The following is a 19780-nucleotide window of genomic DNA, read 5'->3' as shown; positions in this document are numbered from 1 at the left end:
CCAATAAGGTGTTCCCCTCTTGCGTCACACTCCCACTACCACCACGCACTTCCACGCCACTTACCTACCTCCTAGCTGGGCCACTTCCCACTTGAGTCCAACAGCAAAGGCAAAGGCACCAGGCTAAACAGGAGCCTGGGACACTGGTGCAGGGCCACTTAGCAGCCGTCCTTTGGCCAACTGCCCCCCTCTAGGCCTCCCCTCCCCACACCCTGGGGCTCAGCTATACCTCCAGGAACTGAGCAGGAATCACTACTGGAGCAAGCTTAGGCCGAAAACTGGGAGCAGATTTTGGCCGGCGACGCTTCTGCCCCAGCTCGTCCACCTTCTGAGAGGTGAGGTCCTCATCACAGGATTTCTTGGCCGGCAGGTGGGAGGAGTCCCCATCTCCTTCAGGGTAGTAGCTGGAAGCAATGCGGACCCTGGCCTTTCGAGGGGGTGATGCGTGCATGGGCTCCCCGGGGTCCACGTCGGGGGGCAGGGCGCTTGGGGGACTAGTGGATGGGGAGCTGCCAACCAGAGTGGCTTCTGACTCGGAGCTAGTCTCCAGCCTGTGCTGGAACTTAATGGAGTCGCTCCTTCTGGGAGGTTTTGGGGGTGTCAGAGGCCCCGCCCTCTTGGAGGGCTGGGGAGAGTGAGCAGGCCCAGGACCTGGAAGCAGGTAGTCTATTTTGGGGGGTGTCTGGGGGCGTTTGAAAGTGTTAGGGTCAAAGATGGACTTTCTTTGCTTTGGCTTTTTATAAACGGAGAGCTTCTCAGGCACTGCCGTGGAGCTGAGCATGGCCTTGGGCCAGGTCCCGCCGCTGTTGGAGCCTTCAGAGTCTGCCTTGTCCAGGGAGGCCTCCCCAACCCCACAGGGGCCCGCCTCGGTCTCAAAGGGCAGCAGTGGCCGCCGGCCACGCACGTCCACCAGCCCAAAGCCACGGTCCCCAGAGGCATCTGCGCGGAAGGAGCTCAGGCTACGCTCAGAGGCACTGGGACAGGCCTGGGGGCAGACCTGCAAGGGTCCCCCAGGGAATGGCTTGTGCAGAAAGGAGCTGCTGCCTCCTGGGGGGCCTGGCTCCTTCCTGTCTTCCAGCCTGTCCGTGTAGAAGATGTCTGTCTGTGTGGAGTTATTGTGCTGTATCAAGTTCCGTTTGTTATGAGCCTGGACCTCCAGGCCATGGGCTCGAAAACTCAGCATCTTATCAGAGTCTTTGATATTTTCAAAAATGTTCTGGCCACTCCACGAGGAGCTCTGAGGGAACACCTAGGCAGGGATTGCAGAGGAGTGAGAGAGAGAGTGAGATGGCAGGACTTGGAGCTGCCACTGAAAACCGTCCCCAGAGGTAAAGCAATGGTCAGGAATGGGCCACCTGCCCCTTAAAAAAGAGACAGATAGACAGAGATGCACACACACACAAACACATATGCTTCTCCCTAATGGATAAGTTTTCTCATGGCCCTGGTCACTCTGAACTCAAAGAAGAGTCAAAGTTTTCTTAACTTTGAACACTTTCTGAAATCACCTGGGCCAGGCACAGTGGCTCATGCCTGTAATCCCAGCGCTTTGGTAGGCTGAGGCAGGCGGGTCACGAGGTCAGGAGTTCGAGACCAGCCTGACCGATATGGTGAAACCCCATCTCTATAAAAATTACAAAAATAAGCCAGGCACGGTGGCATGCACCTGTAGTCCCAGCTACTTGGGAGGCTGAGGCAGGAGAATCACTTGAACCCAGGAGGTGGAGGTTGCAATGAACTAAGATCATGCCACTGCACTCCAGTCTGGGCGACACAACGAGACTCTGTCTCAAAAAAAAGGAAATTACCTGCATAATGTCTTGAATATTTTTTTTTTAATATTAAATGTAAAAGTAAAAATTCATTGTTAAAAATATCTCTTGTGGTACACCCAGACAACAGAATATTAATTAGCACTAAAAAGAACTGAAACAACGTGGAGGAACCTTAAGTGTGTATTAGCAAATGAAGAAGCCATTCTATACACTCTGTGATTCCAATTCTATGGCATTCTGGAAAACACAAAAGCATGGAGGCAGTAAAAGGATCAGTTGTTGCCAGGGGCTTGCATAAATATGGGGAGCATAGGGAATTTTTAGAGCAGTGAAACTACTCTGTATGATATTACAATGGTGGTACATGTCATTACCTGCATCAAAACTCACAGAAAATACACCACCTTAATGTAAACTATGCATTATAGCTAATACTAATGGCATCCACATTGGCTCACTAATTGTAACGCATGTACTAACTACACTAATGCAAAATGCCAAAATTGGGGAAACCTGGGGACAGGAGTGGGGATGGTGGTGGTGGGGTGGTTGAGAGAGTACTAAGAATTCTGTATCAGCCCAACTTTTCTGTAAACATAAAACCGCTTCCAAAAAAGTCAATTAATTTGAAAATAGTTAATTTAGAAAACATCTCTTAATAGAAAGTTAGAAAAAATAGGCCCAGCCATTTCATTAAGAGATGTTTTCTAAATTTAGCCTATTTTTTCTAACTTCCTATTATTAAACTTTTCAAATATGTAGAAAAGTATAATAAATGTCCATAAACGTACCATCTAGATTCAAAAATATTTCACTAAATTGTCTTTTTGTCTATATCTATAATGATACTACAGAACATTGGAAAGCAAGTTACAAATATCACGACATGTCACTTCCCTTCCTTTTTCTCCCTCCCTTCCTTTTTTTTTTTTTTAAGATGGAGTTTCGCTCTTGTTGCCCAGGCTGGAGTGCAAAGGCGTGATCTCAGCTCACTGCAACCTCCGCCTCCTGGGTTCAAGCGATTCTCCTCCCTCAGGCTCCTGAGTAGCTGGGATTACAGGAATGCACCACCACGTCCAGCTATTTTTGTATTTTTAGAAGAGACGGGGTTTCTCCATGTTGGTCAGGCTGGTCACGAACTCCCGACCTCAGGTGATCCACCCGCCTCCCAAAGTGCTGGGATTACAGGCGTGAGCCATCGCACCCAGCTTCTTCCTTTCATTTTTGAGATAGGGTCTCACTTTGTCACCCAGGCTGGAGTGCAGTGGCACGATCACAACTCACTGCCACCTCGACCTCCCAGGCTTTTTGTATTTTCTGTAGAGGCAAGGTCTCGCTGTGTTGCTGGGCTCAAGTGATTCAACTGCCTTGGCCTCCCAAAGTGTTGGGGTTATAGGCATGAGCCACCATGCCCAGCCATGACACATCACTTCTAACAACTTTAGCTTGTACCTCCCCCAAATAAGGCCATTCTCCTGTATAACAACCCCAATGCTATCATCATACCTAGGAAAACTGGCAACAATTCCCTAAGATCATCTAATTATCGGGTCCAGATTCAAATGTACCCAACTGTGCCCAACATGGCTTTGACTGCTGTTTTTTGATTTCAGACCAGCGTCCAGTCAGGGTTCCTGCCCCCCCTGCACTCGGTAAATCACCACCCTGTTCTCAAGGATCCTGTGACTCCGAGGAGTAGCATGGCTACGTGGAGCCAGGGCTCTGCCCATACTCCTGACCGTGAGAGCAGAGCCAGGTCCAGCCCTTACCTTCAGGAGGGACAGGGTCAGGGAGTCCTGGCAGCTCCGCAGCAGAGATTCACATTCATTCAGAGACTTGTTGTCCAGTGCAATGCCATTGATCTAGAGCAGGACAGAGAGCATGTCAGGCCACAGGCAGAGCGGCCTCAGGCCTACCAGTCAGGGTCTCCGGCTACCTAACCTACTGTGCTAGACAGTCACCAAATGCAAGGTGCCAAAGTCAGGAGTTGGCAAAGGATAGAGGTCTTCCTGGTGAGGCCCAAGGAGTCCAACTAAGGGGATTCTGAGTTAGAGGAACACATAAGCCTTCACAGCAGGCTAGGGGAGGAGCATGTCCTTCTGGGATCAGAACACCGAGGACCCGGAGGGAACATCTTGGCACTGCTGTGCCCTGCCATGTGGCGCAGGACCTTGGCTCAGAACTTCCCAGCTCCTTGCCTCCACAGAGGAAATGGAAGATAAATGCATGCATGTGGCTCGGGAGAGCGGGGGACTAAAAACGAGACCATGGATAGGAAAGGCCTTGTAGAGAAAGTACCATGTGAAGTGGGGCCCTGTGAGTGTTCACAAAGAACCTCTCAACCCTGCTTCTGGAATCTCTGCCCACATCCCTCACAGCTATGTGCAGACGTTCTTAAGAAGTATACGTGCAACTGGTAAATGACTAAACTCTAATACACCCACGTTGCAGAACACTGCTTAGCAATGATAAGGAACAAGCAGCCAGCACACGCAGCCTCTTGGGTGGATCTTGCAGGCATGGTGCGGAATCAAAACAGCCCAGCTCCAAAGGTCACATACTATATTATTCCATGTCTGTAACATTCTCAAAAAGACAACATCACAGAGATGGAGAAAAAATCAGCTGCCGGGGGCAGGGATGGGAGGGAGCAGGGGATGTTACTACAAATGGGCAGTGGGAGGGAGACCTCAGTGCTGATGGAACAGCTACATATCTTCATTACGGTGGTGGTTACACAGAACAACATGTGTTTAACCACACACACACACACACACACACACACACACACACACACAGTACCAATGTCAATATGCTAGCTTTGATATTATACTCATGCAAGGTGCAACCATGAGGGGAAGCAGGGAGAAAAGTACATAGGACCCCCCCGTACTATCTCTGCAGCTTCCTATGAATCTATAATCATTTCAAAGTCAAGTTTTCTTTTTTTTTTTTTTTTTGAGATGGAGTCTCGCTCTGTCCCTCAGGCTGAAGTGCAGAGGCATGATCTCGGCTCGCTGCAACCTCCGCCTCCCAGGTTCAAGCAATTCTCCTACCTCAGCCTCCCAAGTAGCTGGGATTACAGACGTATGCCTCCATGCCCGGCTAATATTTTTGTATTTTAGTAGAGATAGGGTTTCACCGTGTTGCCCAGGCTGGTCTCGAACCCCTGAACTCAGGCTATCCACCCGCCTCGGCCTCCCAAATTGCTAGGATTACAGGCGTGAGCCACCATGCCCGGCCAAAGTCAAGTTTTCTTTTTAAAATATCTGCAGAGTGATTATCTTGAAGTAGTAAATTAATTTGTGGTTTTTTCCTTATAACATATCCACATTTTAAAACTTTTCATAGTGGCCGTATAGCTTTTACACTCTGGCTCCCCAAAAAATCTGAAAAACATTGGCAAAGATGTGAGGCAATGAGTTCCCCCACACACTGCAGGGAGGACTGAAAAAGCCATGACCTTTTTGGAGCAAAGGGGGAAGATCTCACTGGATGTTAAACATTCATACCCTCTGACCCAGCAAACCCCACCCCCAGGAATGTAACCCAGGGCACACTCCTAGGTCCCTATGAAATAGCACACCAGTGGCCATGCAGCACGACACAGATGTAAGTAAGGGCAGAGATGCCCAGACTATCCCTCGGGAGGGACTGGTCAACAACTTAGGCTGCTGCCACTAAGGAATGACACGCAGTTATATGCCTTGGGGCAGATCTAAAGATATGAATGTGGGCTGGGCATGGTGGCTCACACCTGTAATCCCAGCACTTCGGGAGGCTGAGGGCAGATCATTTGAGGTCAGGAGTTCAAGACCAGCCTGGGCAACATGGTGAAACCCCCATCTCTTAAAAATACAAAAAAACTAGCAGGGCGTGATGGCACATGTCTGTAATCCCAGCTGCTCAGGTGGCTGAGGCAGGAGAATCACTGAGGCAGGAGAATCACTTAGACCTGGGAGACAGAGGTTGCAGTGAGCCAAGATCATGCCACTGCACTCCAGCCTGGGCAACAGAGTGAGACTATCTCAAACAAAAATAAAAACAAAAAGATATGAACATGGAGGGACCTCCAGGACATGTTGCTAAAATCTGGCTGGGCGTGGTGGCTCACATCTGTAATCTCAGTACTTTGAGAGGCCAAGGCAGGTGGATCACCTGATGTCAGGAGCTCGAGACCAGGCTGGCCAAAATGGCGAAACCCCGTCTGTACTAAAAGTACAAAAATTAGCTGGGTGTGGTGGCACATGCCTGTAATCCCAGCTACTCGGGAGGCTGAAGCAGGATAGTTACTTGAACCTGGGAGGCGGAGGCTACAGTGAGCCAAGATCACACCATTGTACTCCAGCCTGGGCAACAGAGTGATACTCCATCTTAAAAAATAATAATAAAAATAAAAACAAAAAGCAAGATGAGCAACTGAGTATATTATAATCCCATCCAGGTTACCTCAACCCCCCAAAAATGTGTGAGATGTACATGTTTTGAAAGTATCTGGGACATAATATAATAAATTGTTAACAGTGATTGCCATCAGGGTGGGAAGCAATACACAAGAGGTCTAGCCAGAGAAGAGTTGTTGTCACTATTTGCCTTTTGTACCTTTGGAATTTTGTATGTATGCCATGAAAAAGTGTATGGCATTTTCAGTTTTTTTTATTTATTAGAGACAGGAGTCTTGCTCTCTCACCCAGGCTAGAGTGCAGTGGCGCGATCTCGGCTCACTGCAACCTCTGCCTCCCAGGTTCAAGTGATTCTCCTGCCTCAGCCTCCCGAGTAGCTGGGATGACAGGCACCCACCACCAAGCCCGGCTAATTTTTGTATTTTTAGTAAAGACAGGGTTTCACCACGTTGCCCAGGCTGGTCTTGAACTCCCTACCTCAGGTGATCCGCCCACCTCGGCCTCCCAAAGTGCCATGATTACGGGCGTGAGCCACCATGCCCCACTGGCATTTTCAATTTTAAAAGGTCAGAAGTATTAAATTTGCATGTCCTATGACTCAGCAATCTCACGGCATTTGTAGCTTAGTCTCAGAGATACCATTACGTGCCTCCAGAGGGTCTGTGTACACAGGTAAAGTTCAATGCAGGACTGTTTGCAATTGCAGACCCTGAAAACAACTTCTATATCCATCAATAGAGGGAAATTTTAAACTATATATAATCAAACAACAGAATACCATAAGGTGGGTAACATTAGCCAGTCTACACTTGGAAAGATATCCAAGGTAGGACGCAAATTGCAGATCCCATTACTGTACATAAATAGCAAAACAAAACCAAGAAATCTATCTAGGTATGTATAGATTTGTAGGGGCACATATGGTTTGGGCTGGGTGCTTATCTTCTAAATGGGGGCAGGGACAATCTCTAGGAGCAGGATTAAGGGGGGAAGAAAGGGATTGCCACTTTTCACTTTACATATTTTTGTACTGCTTGGCTATTTTACAACAAACAGGACTTACTTCGGTAACAAAAAAATTTAAAAATAAGTATTACATTTAGTTTAAAAAAAGGGGTGGCGTTTAAAAGTCACAACACAATGATGTCAATTTTTTTAATTGTCCTTGATAAACATTCATGAGAATGTTAAATGTAGAGAACTACATTTAAAATGTTAATAAAGCTGGGCGCTGTGGATCATGCCTGTAATCCCAGAACTTTGGGAAGCCAAGGCAGGCAGATCACCTGAGGTCAGTAGTTCAAGACCAGCCTGGCCAACATGGTGAAACCCCATCTCTACTAAAAGTACAAAAATTAGCCAGGCATGGTGGTGCACACCCTGTAATCCCAGCTACTCAGGAGGCTGAGGCAGCAGAATCACTTGAACACGAGAGTCAGAGGTTGCAGTGAGCCGGGATTGCGCCACTGCATTCTAACCTGGGTGACAGAGCAAGACTCCATATCAAAAAAAAAAAAAAGTTAATAAAGGTTATCTACAGGTGGTACCAAAGCAAGTGGTTCTTATTTCCCTCTTAGGCCTTTGGAGGTTGCAGTGAGCTTGGATTGCATCACTGTACTCCAGCCTGAGCGACAGAGAGAGATGGAGAAAGGTTATCTACAGGTGGTAGCAATGCAATTGATTCTTATTTCCCTCCTAGACCTTTTATTTCCTAATTTTCTACAGTAAATAGAAACATACCATCAAGAAACCTATTTTTAAATGTTCACATAGTACAATGCCCAGAACAAAGAAAATATAAAAACTTTGCTCATTACTTCTTGCTCAAACCTCCCAAATGTAATCTGCCTATGCACGGCAGATGACCCTGGCTCCAGCCTTGAGACTTACCGCAACGATCCTGTCTCCCACAGCAAGGGACCCTTCTTTAGCGGCAGGGCTTCCAGGCAGCACAGCGGCAGCGTACACTCCATTCTCCAGACTGATGCCACTATCTGCAAGCCACAGGAGGTCACTGGGTAGCCCCTGGCCTCGCTGCCCAGCCCTGGGTCACCCTACCTCATCTTTGTTACCATCTTCTTACAAAACAGGATGTCAGCAGGCTGCGCCCTGTCTACCCCTGCACCCTGCCCCAGTCCCACCAATCGGGGGCTCAGTTACATCTACCCTGGTGAATCAAACACTCAGAAAGCAAGACTCAGGGCCCAGACCACCTCCTGCCAGGAAAGCACATGGGCTACATTTAAATGGCATTGGCCCCTCATCCCTGTGAATGAGGTGCTCTAAGGGGCACCCCCGGCCCCTGTCCACAAAAAAGGGCCCCAGCCACCTGAGGCACTCTGCCATGTCCACAGGCCCACTACCTTTCTGTCCACTGAGGTTGATGTGCAGCGGCGTGACCACCTTCCCACCCAGTGACTTCCTCCGCCGCACGACCATGTTGATGGCCCCCTCCCCATTGAGGAGCGCCTTGATGGCCTGCTTCTTGTCCTTGTTGATGAGGTCCACATCGTTGATTCTCAGCAGCCAGTCGTTGACCCTGAGAAGGGACACAGCCAGTTCAGCACCCACACAGGCTGTGGGACCAGCGGCTAGCTGCCCACCACTCTCACTCAGGGAGCTGACTGCCAAGGAGTGGGTGCCTCACATACACGCTCAGAAAATCTCCTCTTGCAGGAGTGCACAGTGGTGAAATTTGCAGATGCTGAGGTTAGACAGCCTGGGTTCAAATCCTGGCCCTACCACTTACTAGTTGTATGACCTAGCCCCTCCAGGCCTCAGTGTCCTCATATGTAAAATGGGGGCAATAATCACGCCTACCTTGTAGGGTTGTGAAGATTAATCAATTAATTTCTATAAAGTGCTTAAACCAGTACTCAGCAAATAGTCAGCACCATAATAGTGTTAGCTATTTTATCATCATGACTATTTCCCTGAATGAGCATGCCATGTACATCCTGGGCTCTCACACATACCCCCTGAGCACTTTCCCACCCAAAGGAGCAAAAGACAGTACCTGGTAACTAAAGAATAATCAGATTCAGAGGCAACTGAGAAGCACTGTTTCTTTTTGAAGCATTATTAGCTGCTGAGACTGCAGGCCTTGGACAGACTGTGTGTGAGTCTAAGGCTGGGAAACGTTCACCTAAGTGCTACCTGGCTCTCTTCAGGTCCTCTGCACTGGGGAGAAGGGCCCCACCTTGCCTCCAGAGCCTGGGCCTCAACTCTTACCTTAAGCGGCCATCAGCAATGCTTCCTTTGTCCACTTTAGTGACAAATATGCCACAGTCCCCCGGGAAACAAGGTTCATTCACACCTTCTGCCATATCAAACCCCAGTGCCTTCAAGTCAATATCCTCCTGCAAAAACAGCAGCAACAGCAACGCATTTCACAAAGCAGTGACAGAGACATTTGGCTCTTAAGCCCCGAAGCTGCTCACTCCAATGTGGGGGACTGTCCCTTCACCCCATCTGATAAGACACTCCATCCCCAGGATGGAAACCTGTGAGTATCGGCAACCTGCCCCTTCTGGCCACTGCAGACAGACATCCCTGTCAGCGTCCTCCGAGGACCCTGCCCTTCCCTGGCTGCAACCCAGCCTGGACAGCTGCTGGGAAAGGATGCCTTCACACTCCTGGGAGAAAAAGGAGAACCTCCAAACTTGGAGTGGTGAAACTGGGAGACACTGCAAGAGGGTCACCCACTCCTCCCTCATCCATCAGAGAAGGAGAGAAGAACCATCAGAGGCAGCTTACCGTCTCCCTCTCGAACTCTACAACTTCCGTTTCCCACTCCATGGAATCCGTGTCAATGGCCGAGTCGTGGGAGCTGTGGGCCATCAGCTGCCGGAACCGGGCCTCCTTTTCCAACTGGGATTCCATCTGTTCCCTGTGAACAGAGAGAGCCACGGTGACAGTCCCTTGGGAGGTGAAACATCCCGCCGCGTAATGGCTCTGAACCTCACGAGGCAGGCCATTCGAAAGAGCTAAAATGGGCTCCTTTCCCCCTTGTTTCCCAATAACTCAGAGAGTCAGGTCAAGGCTTCTGGGATATATGTGAGTTTTCACAGTGGTTTTTTAAAAAAGACAAATTCTCCCCAAATTTATCTAGAGGTTTAACACAATTAAAATCAAAATGCCAGCCGGGCACTGTGGTTCATGCCTGTAATCCCAGCACTTTGGGAGGCTGAGACAGGCAGATCACCTGAAGTCAGGAGTTTGAGACCAGCCTGACTGACATGGTGAAACCTTGTCTCTGCTAAAAATACAAAAATCAGCTGGGCCTGGTGGCATGTTCCTGTAACCTCAGCTACTCGGGAGGCAGGAGAATTACTTGAATCAGGGAGGCAGAGGTTGCAGGGAGTGGAGGTCACACTGCTGCACTCCAGCCTGGTGACAGAGTGAAACTCCACCTCAAAAAAAAAAAAAATTTAATTTAAAAAATAAAATCAAAATGCCAACAAGATTTTTGTAGATATAGATGGCTATTCTAAAATGTATACAAAAAGGCAACAGAATCACTAAAACTATTTTGAAAATGACTAAAGTGGGAGGAAACTCTCTACCCAATTTAAGACTTAGTATACAGCTACAGCAATCAAGACTGTGTGCTGCTGTCAGGGAGACAGACACAAAGGTCTGTAGAACAGAATAAGGAACCTAGGAATGCCCCAAGTCACCAAAGGTGCATAAGTTAACAGAGGAAGGACAGTCTCCAACTAATGATGCTGGGGCGACTGCACATCCATGGCCAAAGAAATGAATCTCAACCTAAACCGCTTAACCTCGGATAAAAGTTAACGCCAACTATATCACAAATTGAAATGCAAACTGACAGAAGCAGCAACAGAAATACCACTTAAATAGTTATATTAGGATGAAGATGTAGTTCTTAACATTTCCTTTAATGCCATTGTTACAATTTTTAAAAATGTTCACTGATGGCCGGGCGCGGAGGCTCACGCCTGTAATCCCAGCACTTCAGGAGGCAGAGGTAGGCGGATCACTTGAGGTCAGGAGTTCAAGACCAGCCTGGCCAATATGGTGAAACCCCGTCTCTACTAAAAATACAAAAATTAGCCAGGTGTGTTAACATGCACCTGTAATCCCAGCTACTCAGGAGGCTGAGGCACAAGAATCACTTGAACCTGGGAAGCAGAGATTGCAGTGAGCAAAGGCTATACCACTGCACTCCAGCCTGGGCATCTCAAAAAAACAAAAAAAAATTGATAGATTTGACTTGATCAAAATTATAAATATTAGCTCTGAGAAAGACCTAGTAATGAAGATGTGAAAGAGAGACTCAGAGGCCTCGTTAAATCCTCAGGTGACTTGCCTGTGACACCCTTCCTGAAATCTGGGCCCAGGCTGCCTTGCCAGCTCATGAACGCTGCCCACTGGGCTCCTGACCTACTTGTGTTTCCTGCTCCAGCAGACAGGCTCCAGGGCCACACCTTTGCCTAGGCTGTGCTCTCACCAGCCAGCTCTAGAATGCCACTCAGCCTCCAGGGCAGAGCTCCAATGCCTTCCAACGCTGCCCCAGCCCCTCCCCAGGCCAGTACAGCCGAGCTCAGCATTCAATGCTCACTATACCCGTCTCATCTGGCATTACCAGGGAGTGCCTGAGGCTTCCCAGGCAGCAACACAGACCCCCTCATCAGCATCCTGCCAGTTAGAGAACTTAGCAGACAGGAGGCACAAATGCAAACATGCTGAATGAACACAGAAGCTGAATGCACAAGCTTCAGGCAACTCTGGCCCAAACAAGAGGCAAAATGTCCCATGTTCACAGCCCAGAGGTTCTAGGCTTTCCCTTCGAAGAGAATCCCTTGATTCCGTCACATTGCTAGACCCAAGATGGTTCCTGTGAAGAGTCCTGCCTTGCCTCTTAACCCCTAAAATATTCCTGAGAGCACCCAAGCTCCAAAGAGTCTGGGTTTTTATAGAATAAATGGAGCTCTTTGAAGAGAAGCTGTCATTCCCTTCTGAAGGGCATCACTTGAGTGTGCAAGGCTTGCACACTTACACTCACACATGAGCTTCTCACTGCCCCCTCACCACACTAACAGCTAGGGAAATGTCGCACAATGGATGGAGAGCCACTGCTTTCCAACTAGATTTGGGTTTTAGACCACGGCCTATTGGGCTCTGCCAATTTCTATGCTTAAACCCTGATCTTTGTATTTCAATGCACTACTAAAGGCCACTGAGTGTTTAAATGACACCCTGGGAGGCTGCTGTAACCGAGGGGAGGATGTCTGATATCCCAAACGGTCTTCCAAATGGGCGTCCAAATAACACAGGCAGAACAGACTGCTGGATGGGGGTTGCAACTGCCTTTAAAACTCTAAATCACAATCTGTCGTCATCTTACTCATTTACGTACTTGTCTCTTAGATGGACCTGACCTTGGTCTGTGTCTCTTCCTGCGCACTGTGAGCCCATGAGGAAAAGGACTTGGTATGCTTGTCAGTGCCATTTCTCCAGTGCCTCTAATGGAGGCTGGCCCATACAGAGCAGGTACTTGAAAAATCTCTGCGAGTGAGTGAGTGAGTGAGTGAGTGAGTGAGTGAGTAGTGGAATGAATGAATGGATAACACATGCATGCCTGCCCCAAATGGACTGCTTGGGAACAGGGCCCTCCCTTCCTAGTGCCTTGGCACATGGTGCCTGCCCTGTGTCTAAGAATTTTTGGCCTAAGAATTTCTAATTAACCCTACATGGAGATGACATTCGAACCGATTCTACACACTGAAAGAGTAAGGCAGAGTGAAGTGAAGCGACAAACAGCCAGGTCGACATAGAAGGATGAGGCAGTGGCCAATGCACTCAGCATTGCCTTGCCCGGAAGGGAGAGGGGCCCCAGGCTCCCAGATGCATGCCCACTCCAGCGGGTGCCTGCCCGAGCCTACTTGAGCTCCTTCAGCTCGCGGCTGACATCATTCTTCTGCTTGCGGGTGTCATCCAGGCTGCGCAGGGCCTCGGCCAGCTCGCTCACCGCACGGTCCCGCTCCCGCCTCAGGTTGTCACACAGTGTCCTGGTGGAAGGAGCAGAGGACAAGGTCACCTCAAGGGGCATGGGGAAGGGGGCTCCTGGTCTGCAGCGGATGGCCTGGCCGCCTCACTCCAAATACCTGCTGGCACCTATCCCATCCCCAGATGCACAGGAGCACTTGGGAATCTAGGGGTAAGACCACCTAGGCCAGCCCCAGTGCATGACAGAGGGAACGTGGAGGACCTGGGCAGGGAAGAGACACCTCCACAGTCTCCCAGCAACAAGTGTCAGGTTCCCAATGCCCCGTTTCACCCTCAATGTGCCTGGGGTTAAGGACCACCCTCTGCGCACACTCACTGTTCTAATGCCAACTTGGGGGGCCAGGGGATGGCTCTCCTCTGCATGAAGCACCCCCCACCTGCCTGGCAGGCCTGTGCTCCAGCACTACCACATGTCTCATATCTACCCACAGGCAGAGCTTTCTAGAGCTGTCCCTGTACCCTGCAACTAGGATGGGAGCCCCTTCGGATACCAGCCAGTCCTCATGCATCTCTGTCTCTCTTAGCTCTGTGCAGGTGCAAAGTACGAGCTTGGCAAGACTCCATGAAAGAGGACCCCAAGGAGGTGGAAACAGATTACCTGGCTGTGGAGAGGCCTGGGCTCTGTGCCACCTCCAGAAATGGATATACCCAGAGGACTGGTTCCTACCTCTCCACGGCCTCAAATCTCCCCCAACCTCAGTCAGAGCCCAGCTGAAGACTGCCCCCTGGAGACAACTGTGGAAGGGGTCCGAGCAGAAGCAGACAGGGAGCAGCCCCTGGGCCTCCCTCCCCTTGCACTGAGCACCTAACTGTGCTCTCCATTAGCAGGGCCTCACCACCTAGCCATCCTCATCTCCTGACCAGCCCCTAGAGACATTGGTCTCTCCCCTGACAAATCACAAGAAATCTTTTGGAAACCTCCCAAATAGCAAGACATTATCCCACCCCAAACATCACCACCACCATAGCTTCTCCTGGTTCCTCCCCAGCCAAGGATCAAGCCCACACTGCTTGGCTTCCCTTTCAAGGCCTCTACACCCGCCCCTGGGAATCTCACCAGCCTGCCCTCCCCATGACTTGCCCACGTCCCTGCCCTGAGCACATTCCACAGGTCCCCTCCATCTGCAATGCCCTTCCCCCTTTTCCACCTGGAAAAACCCCACTCATGCTTCCAGTTCTAGCTCGAATGCCATACTCTCTGGGGAGACCTCCCCACACCCCAGGGAGCCCTGCATGCCCCCCACAGCCCTAGAGCTCAGTTACACATCTTCCTCCCTCACTGCCCTGCCCGACCAAGCCTCTCCCAAGGTCTCCTTGCTCCAGAGATCTAAGACCCTGACACACAGTAGGCGCCCAGTGAATACTGCTGAAAGGACACACTTCGGATGTGCTCTTCTCATCAGAAACCCTCAAATAAAAGAGGTCGGCCTCATGCCCCTTCACAGTGGTCTCATGTGGACATAGTACACACTTGGGACACCTAGGTCTGAGTGAGATGGGAGGGAGAAACAATGGAAAATTCTAAAACTAAGAGGCAAGGCTAGGGCATCAACTAGGGGTGAGAAAGGAGGAGCCCAGGTCCCTCCCACTTTACCTGGACATACAGTAAATGATTCTGACCCTCCCAACAGACCCTAGCAGGTTCCGGCATCCTGGGGAGACGCGAGCCCACGCCAGCTCGAGGGCACCCCGTACCGGATGCTGTCACGCTCTGCTACGATCTTGTCTCGCTCCTGGAAGGCCCAGTCCCGCCGGCACTTGGCCACATCCGCCTCCTGGAGGGCTTCCTTCAGCTCCTGGCACAGAGCCTTGCACTGCTTTCGAAGGATTTCAACCTCCTTGTTGGCTCTCCCAGCATCCATTGTCACTGTGTCTTTGATCTGGTGGGAGCAAGGGGCAGGAAGAGGGAGAGGTTGCTGAGCCTCATGGACCAGGAGCGCCTCCCACCAGTGCGGGGGTCAAGGCTGAGGCTCTAGGGAGCTGGATGGAGGGAAACACAGAGCCCATCGCAGCACACCCCCTCCACCCATACCCCCAGTGACTACACCCCACAGCCACGGTCCTATTAACCAGCCCCCCCAGCCCCCACCATGTCTGTGATCCTATAATCTGGCATACTGTGTTATTTTTAAAGACAAAAATACACCAGTATTCCTGCTGGTGAAGTGCTGTGTATCTCAGTTCATTTAAAAAGCTGAAATCCAAAGCATTTGCATCTTGACACATCCCTAGAGAGTTATATGCTCCACCAAAAATTTCAAGTCAAACTCTTAGTAGCACTCATATGAAAAGCCCCCTCCACACCTTTATAATCCTTAGAAAACACAGGGAAATGACGGATGACAAACCAAGTGTTTACTGCAAGAATAACTCCTCCCCCCGCTCGAGGCTTTCCAAACACGCAAAAGAGAAGCACGACAGCAGAGGCGCTGATGATACTGGTGTCCCCGCCCCGAGACTCTCCACCCCCAAGTGCTAGGACACAGGAAGACACACACGCACAGGAAGAAAGCTTCCGTTCCCTCTAAAGATCATTCTCCAGACAGCAGGAGACAGCAGCCTCTACAAAAACGTGTTCAGAAAGATCTCAGACATAGAAAACAAGAGAAGAGAATGAAGTTGACAAGAAAAAACCTGGAGTCAGTTGATAATTCCCCTCATCTCTCAAAACAGAGGCAGAGGAGCTGAAAAACAATTTGCACAAAAAGAACCATCAAAACTCGAGGGTGACAGTGCAGTGGCAGGCTTTCCTCAGACCTCACAGTTCCTGGGAGTCATTCAAATCATTTCAGTTTTGATTTTTTTTTCAGCTTTACATGGTATGCCGTGTTTGTTTAGTTTGCTATTTTCAAAAAAAAAATCCTTCTTAAATTTTCATTTTAAAAAGAATTATTTGGGGGCAGGGTACAGTGGCTCACACCTGTAATCCAAGCACTTTGGGAGGCCAAGGCAGGCAGATCACATAAGATCAGGAGTTTGAGACCAGCCTGACCAACATAGTTAAACCCCATCTCTACTAAAACTACAAAAATTAGCCGGACATGGTGGCATGTGCCTGTGGTCCCAGCTACACGGAAGACTGAGGCAGGAGAATCGCTTGAACTTGGGAGACTGAGGTCTCAGTGAGCCCAGATAGCGCCACTGCACTCCAGCCTGGGCAACAGAAGGCGACTCGGTCTCAAAAAAAAAAAAAGTGTATTAATTTAGTCAAGAATTTATGATAAACAATACTTTCAAAAATTTACATTATATTTGCTGTTTTACAATATATTTATGGATGGTGTTAGAGCTGACACATTACCACGTGGATTCCCTGAAAGGTTTCTCCACGGTGCTCTGGATGAGCATCTAGGAGGGAGGCCCCAGGTACAGACAGGACGAGAGGCAGCGCAGGAGGTGGGCAGCTCCCCCAGCCCACAGCTCCCTTCCTTCCCCTGGGCCCCACACCACTGCTGGTCTCCAAAATGAATTCATCTCCAAAATACTGCTTCCTTATAAGGAATACAAGAAGTACTATACTTAGTCTTAGTGACAGGGGAGAGGGAAATGAGGTACCTTAAAAAAATGGTAAAATTTGGAAGCCCAGAGGACCCAAGTGACGGACTGATTGATTCTGATTACACTGGTGAGGAACTGCAGGATCTAGAAGTGACTCGCCAGGGCTCCCCCATCCTGCAGAGCTGACTCGTGATCAGTACTGGCTCCTCTACCCCAGGCTGCCTCGGCATCAGATGTCAGTCTGAGTCTGCTCTAAAAGCGCCACCTGCAGTCTCTTTCTTCCTGTGCTGGGTGAACAAAGGCGCAGGAAGAGATGGGCTGGTCTTCACAAGACACTTGCCAGACCCAGGCATGAGGCCAGTGAGAAAGGCCTATGGGCTGCAACCCAGTCCCAGAGGGCCACAGCCCACTCGAGGGTCCCAGGGGAAGATGGGGCCCGAGTGTGGAGTGGTGCCCCTGAGCAGACGGCTCTCGGGTGAGGGCACCTCCCTCTGCTTCCTGGGAAGCTTCTCTTGCTACAACAGCCCTCTGCCTCTAAGTTCTGGAAAGGCCACTGCTGCCTTGCCTTGTTCCCTGGCACTGTCCAGTCTGTCCACCATAGCTGAGCTCAGCTCCTCAAGCAGGACCTATAGCTGCACGTGTAACTGCATTCAGGGCAGCAGACGGCAGGAGCGTGGGGGGCTGCCCTTCTACAGACGGAGCTCGGTGAGCAGGGCCCGTCTGGGAAAGTGCGTTGGAACCTGGGAGATTTCTGCAACAGACAGCAGTGGCCTACAGCTTCCAGTGGTGCCGACCTCAACTCCCCAGGCAGTTCCTCCCTCCTCCTGGGAGCAATGAGCCTTCCCCGGACAAGGTCAGCTACTGGCCTGAGGCAGGAGGGCGGCCTTGGGGGAGATCCCGAGGATATCTCTCCCCTGGGAGCCGGGAGGAAGGAGGCGAGGGCGGCGAGGGCACAGCCAACCTGGCAAAGACCCTAACAGGCCCCCGGCCTCCCCGTGCGACCTCTTTGCTCCCTCTTTGCTCCCCCTTTGCCTCAGCCCACTCAGAACACAGAAGGGAGAGAGGGCATAGAGAAAGAAAGGGGAAAATGGAGCAAGAGGTGCAGATAGAAGACAGAAACGTGCAAGCACGATGCCAGAAACTGAAGCCCAGCCCTCGGGCTGAGCAGGATGAAGATGGCTCTGCGGTGAGATAGACCTGCCAGAAGGCCCCCCACAGCTGACCCCTGACAGGCAGCAGCCAGTGGGGTGGCGGGGCCAATCCCCAGGGTGCCTCACTGCCCACCCCTCCTGGCCTGCTCTTGCCGGTGGAGAGTGCTCTCTTATCGATGAAGCCAGACCAACTTGAGAAGGAGCTGAGGATTTCAGCTCTCAAAGCTGATGGGGCAGCAGCGGGGGCTCTCTCCTGCCTGCTGACTCGGAACGGGGCCTGGAAAAGATCCCTGCCTCAGCTGACAGGTGCACTTGATGCCCAGCCAACACCCCCTGAGGAGGATGGAGGCGGGCTCCAGGCTGAAGGGCTCGCCTGAGTGCTGGGAAAGCAGTGGCTGCCACAAGGACATCAGGCCCGGAGGTCTCATTGCTGGACGCCAGCACCACAGGGAACTCAGGTGTTCTTTGTGCATCTCTGTGCTTTCTACATTTCTACAGTCTTCATGATTAACTTCGAAGATCTCAAAACTTGGCCAGGCACAGTGGCTCAGGCCTATAATCCTAGCACTTTGGGAGGCCAAGGTGGGTGGATCACCTGAGCTCAGGAATTCGAGACTAGCCTGGCCAACAGGGTGAAACCCCGTCTCTAATAAAAATACAAAAATTAGCTGGGCGTACTGGCAGGTGTCTATAATCCCAGCTACTCGGGAGGCTGAGGCAACAGGATCGCTGGAACCCGGCAGGTGGAGGTTGTAGTGAGCCGAGATCGTGCCACTTCACTCCAGCCTGGGCAAAAGAGGGAAACTGCATCTCAAAAAAAAAAAAGAAAGAAAAAAGAAAATCTCAAAACTCCATCCACACTGGCTCGCTGTCATTCCCCAGGCGTGTGTCTGACATTCTGTGACATTTCAGAGCAGTTACTGACTTGGTCATTTTCCAAGTTTCCTTCTTCATCATTTTGTTTTCCTTATTTGATATTGACATTTTCCCCCCAACAATTATGTGCTCAGATACCAGGATGTGAACATGAGTTCATGGTTTTTCTAGGATGATTACCAAGTTCTAATGCATTATCTTTACTTATAAAAATTTATTCTAATAGGCTTTTCAAAAATTTCATTGCAGTAAATATTTCTCTTCACACTGGCTTTTGCCTCAAGGGTCTGGAGAAGTCTTGGTGGTTCCCTGCATGAAATTCTCATTACTTGGTTGGCCCATTTTTACCCACAGAAACAGTTTAATGAGGTTCACCCTAATCCTAACAGAGTAGTAAGATTCAGATGGGCATAATAATGAATGTCCATCTCAACCCACTGTTGCTTTGTGCAGGCACAATGATGTATTTTCTATATTGAATCATTTGTTCATCATGACCACCATTCCATTGTGCAAATGAAGAAACTGAGGCTGGCTGGGTGCAGGGGCTCACGCCTGTAATCCCAGCACTTTGGGAGGCCGAGGCAGGAGGATCGCTTGAGCCCAGGAGTTTGAGACCAGCAACATAGTGAGACTGCATCACTACAAAAAAATTAAGAATTAGCTGGGTGAGCTGGTGCTCGCCTATAGTCCCAGCTACTTGGGGGGCTGAGGTGGGAGGATCACTTGAGCCCAAGAGGTCGAGATTACAGTGAGCTATGATTGTGCCACGGCACTCCAGCCTGGGGAACAGAGAGGCTTGTCTCAATAAAAAAATAAAAAATAAATTAAAAATAGAAACTGAGGCCCAGAGGCCAGGCACAGTGGCTCACCAGGCGGTGAATGACACTTGTAATCCCAGTACTTTGGGAGGCTGAAGCAGAAGGATCGCTTGAGTCCAGGAGTTCGAGACCAGCCTGGCCAACATGGCAAAGCCATGTCTCTACTAAAAATACAAAAAATTAGCCGGGCATGGTGGCACATGCCTGTAATCCCAGCTACT

The 19780-nt window shown here is 50.1% G+C and overlaps 1 protein-coding gene across 4 annotated transcripts in view; it reads right to left on the bottom strand.

Annotated features, from left to right (window-relative positions):
* The window catches only part of DLG5 (discs large MAGUK scaffold protein 5), a 135695-nt gene that overhangs the window by 30202 nt on the left and 85713 nt on the right, over positions 1-19780 (bottom strand). For 3 of the 4 annotated variants that reach the window (XM_009245435.4, XM_054522406.2, XM_024253245.3), the window contains exons 8-15: positions 14909-15093; positions 13090-13215; positions 9935-10067; positions 9410-9537; positions 8542-8717; positions 8069-8172; positions 3545-3637; positions 230-1249 (exon numbers count right to left, since the gene is read on the bottom strand). In XM_009245435.4, the coding sequence (XP_009243710.4) occupies positions 230-1249; positions 3545-3637; positions 8069-8172; positions 8542-8717; positions 9410-9537; positions 9935-10067; positions 13090-13215; positions 14909-15093 (1965 nt within the window). The remainder of the gene's footprint in view (positions 1-229; positions 1250-3544; positions 3638-8068; positions 8173-8541; positions 8718-9409; positions 9538-9934; positions 10068-13089; positions 13216-14908; positions 15094-19780) is intronic. The other variant, XM_063727599.1, reaches the window with a different exon arrangement.

The sequence above is a fragment of the Pongo abelii genome, chromosome 8, assembly GCF_028885655.2.
Source record: "Pongo abelii isolate AG06213 chromosome 8, NHGRI_mPonAbe1-v2.0_pri, whole genome shotgun sequence".
Taxonomy (NCBI): domain Eukaryota; kingdom Metazoa; phylum Chordata; class Mammalia; order Primates; family Hominidae; genus Pongo; species Pongo abelii.
This window is presented reverse-complemented; position numbering and strand designations above follow the sequence as displayed.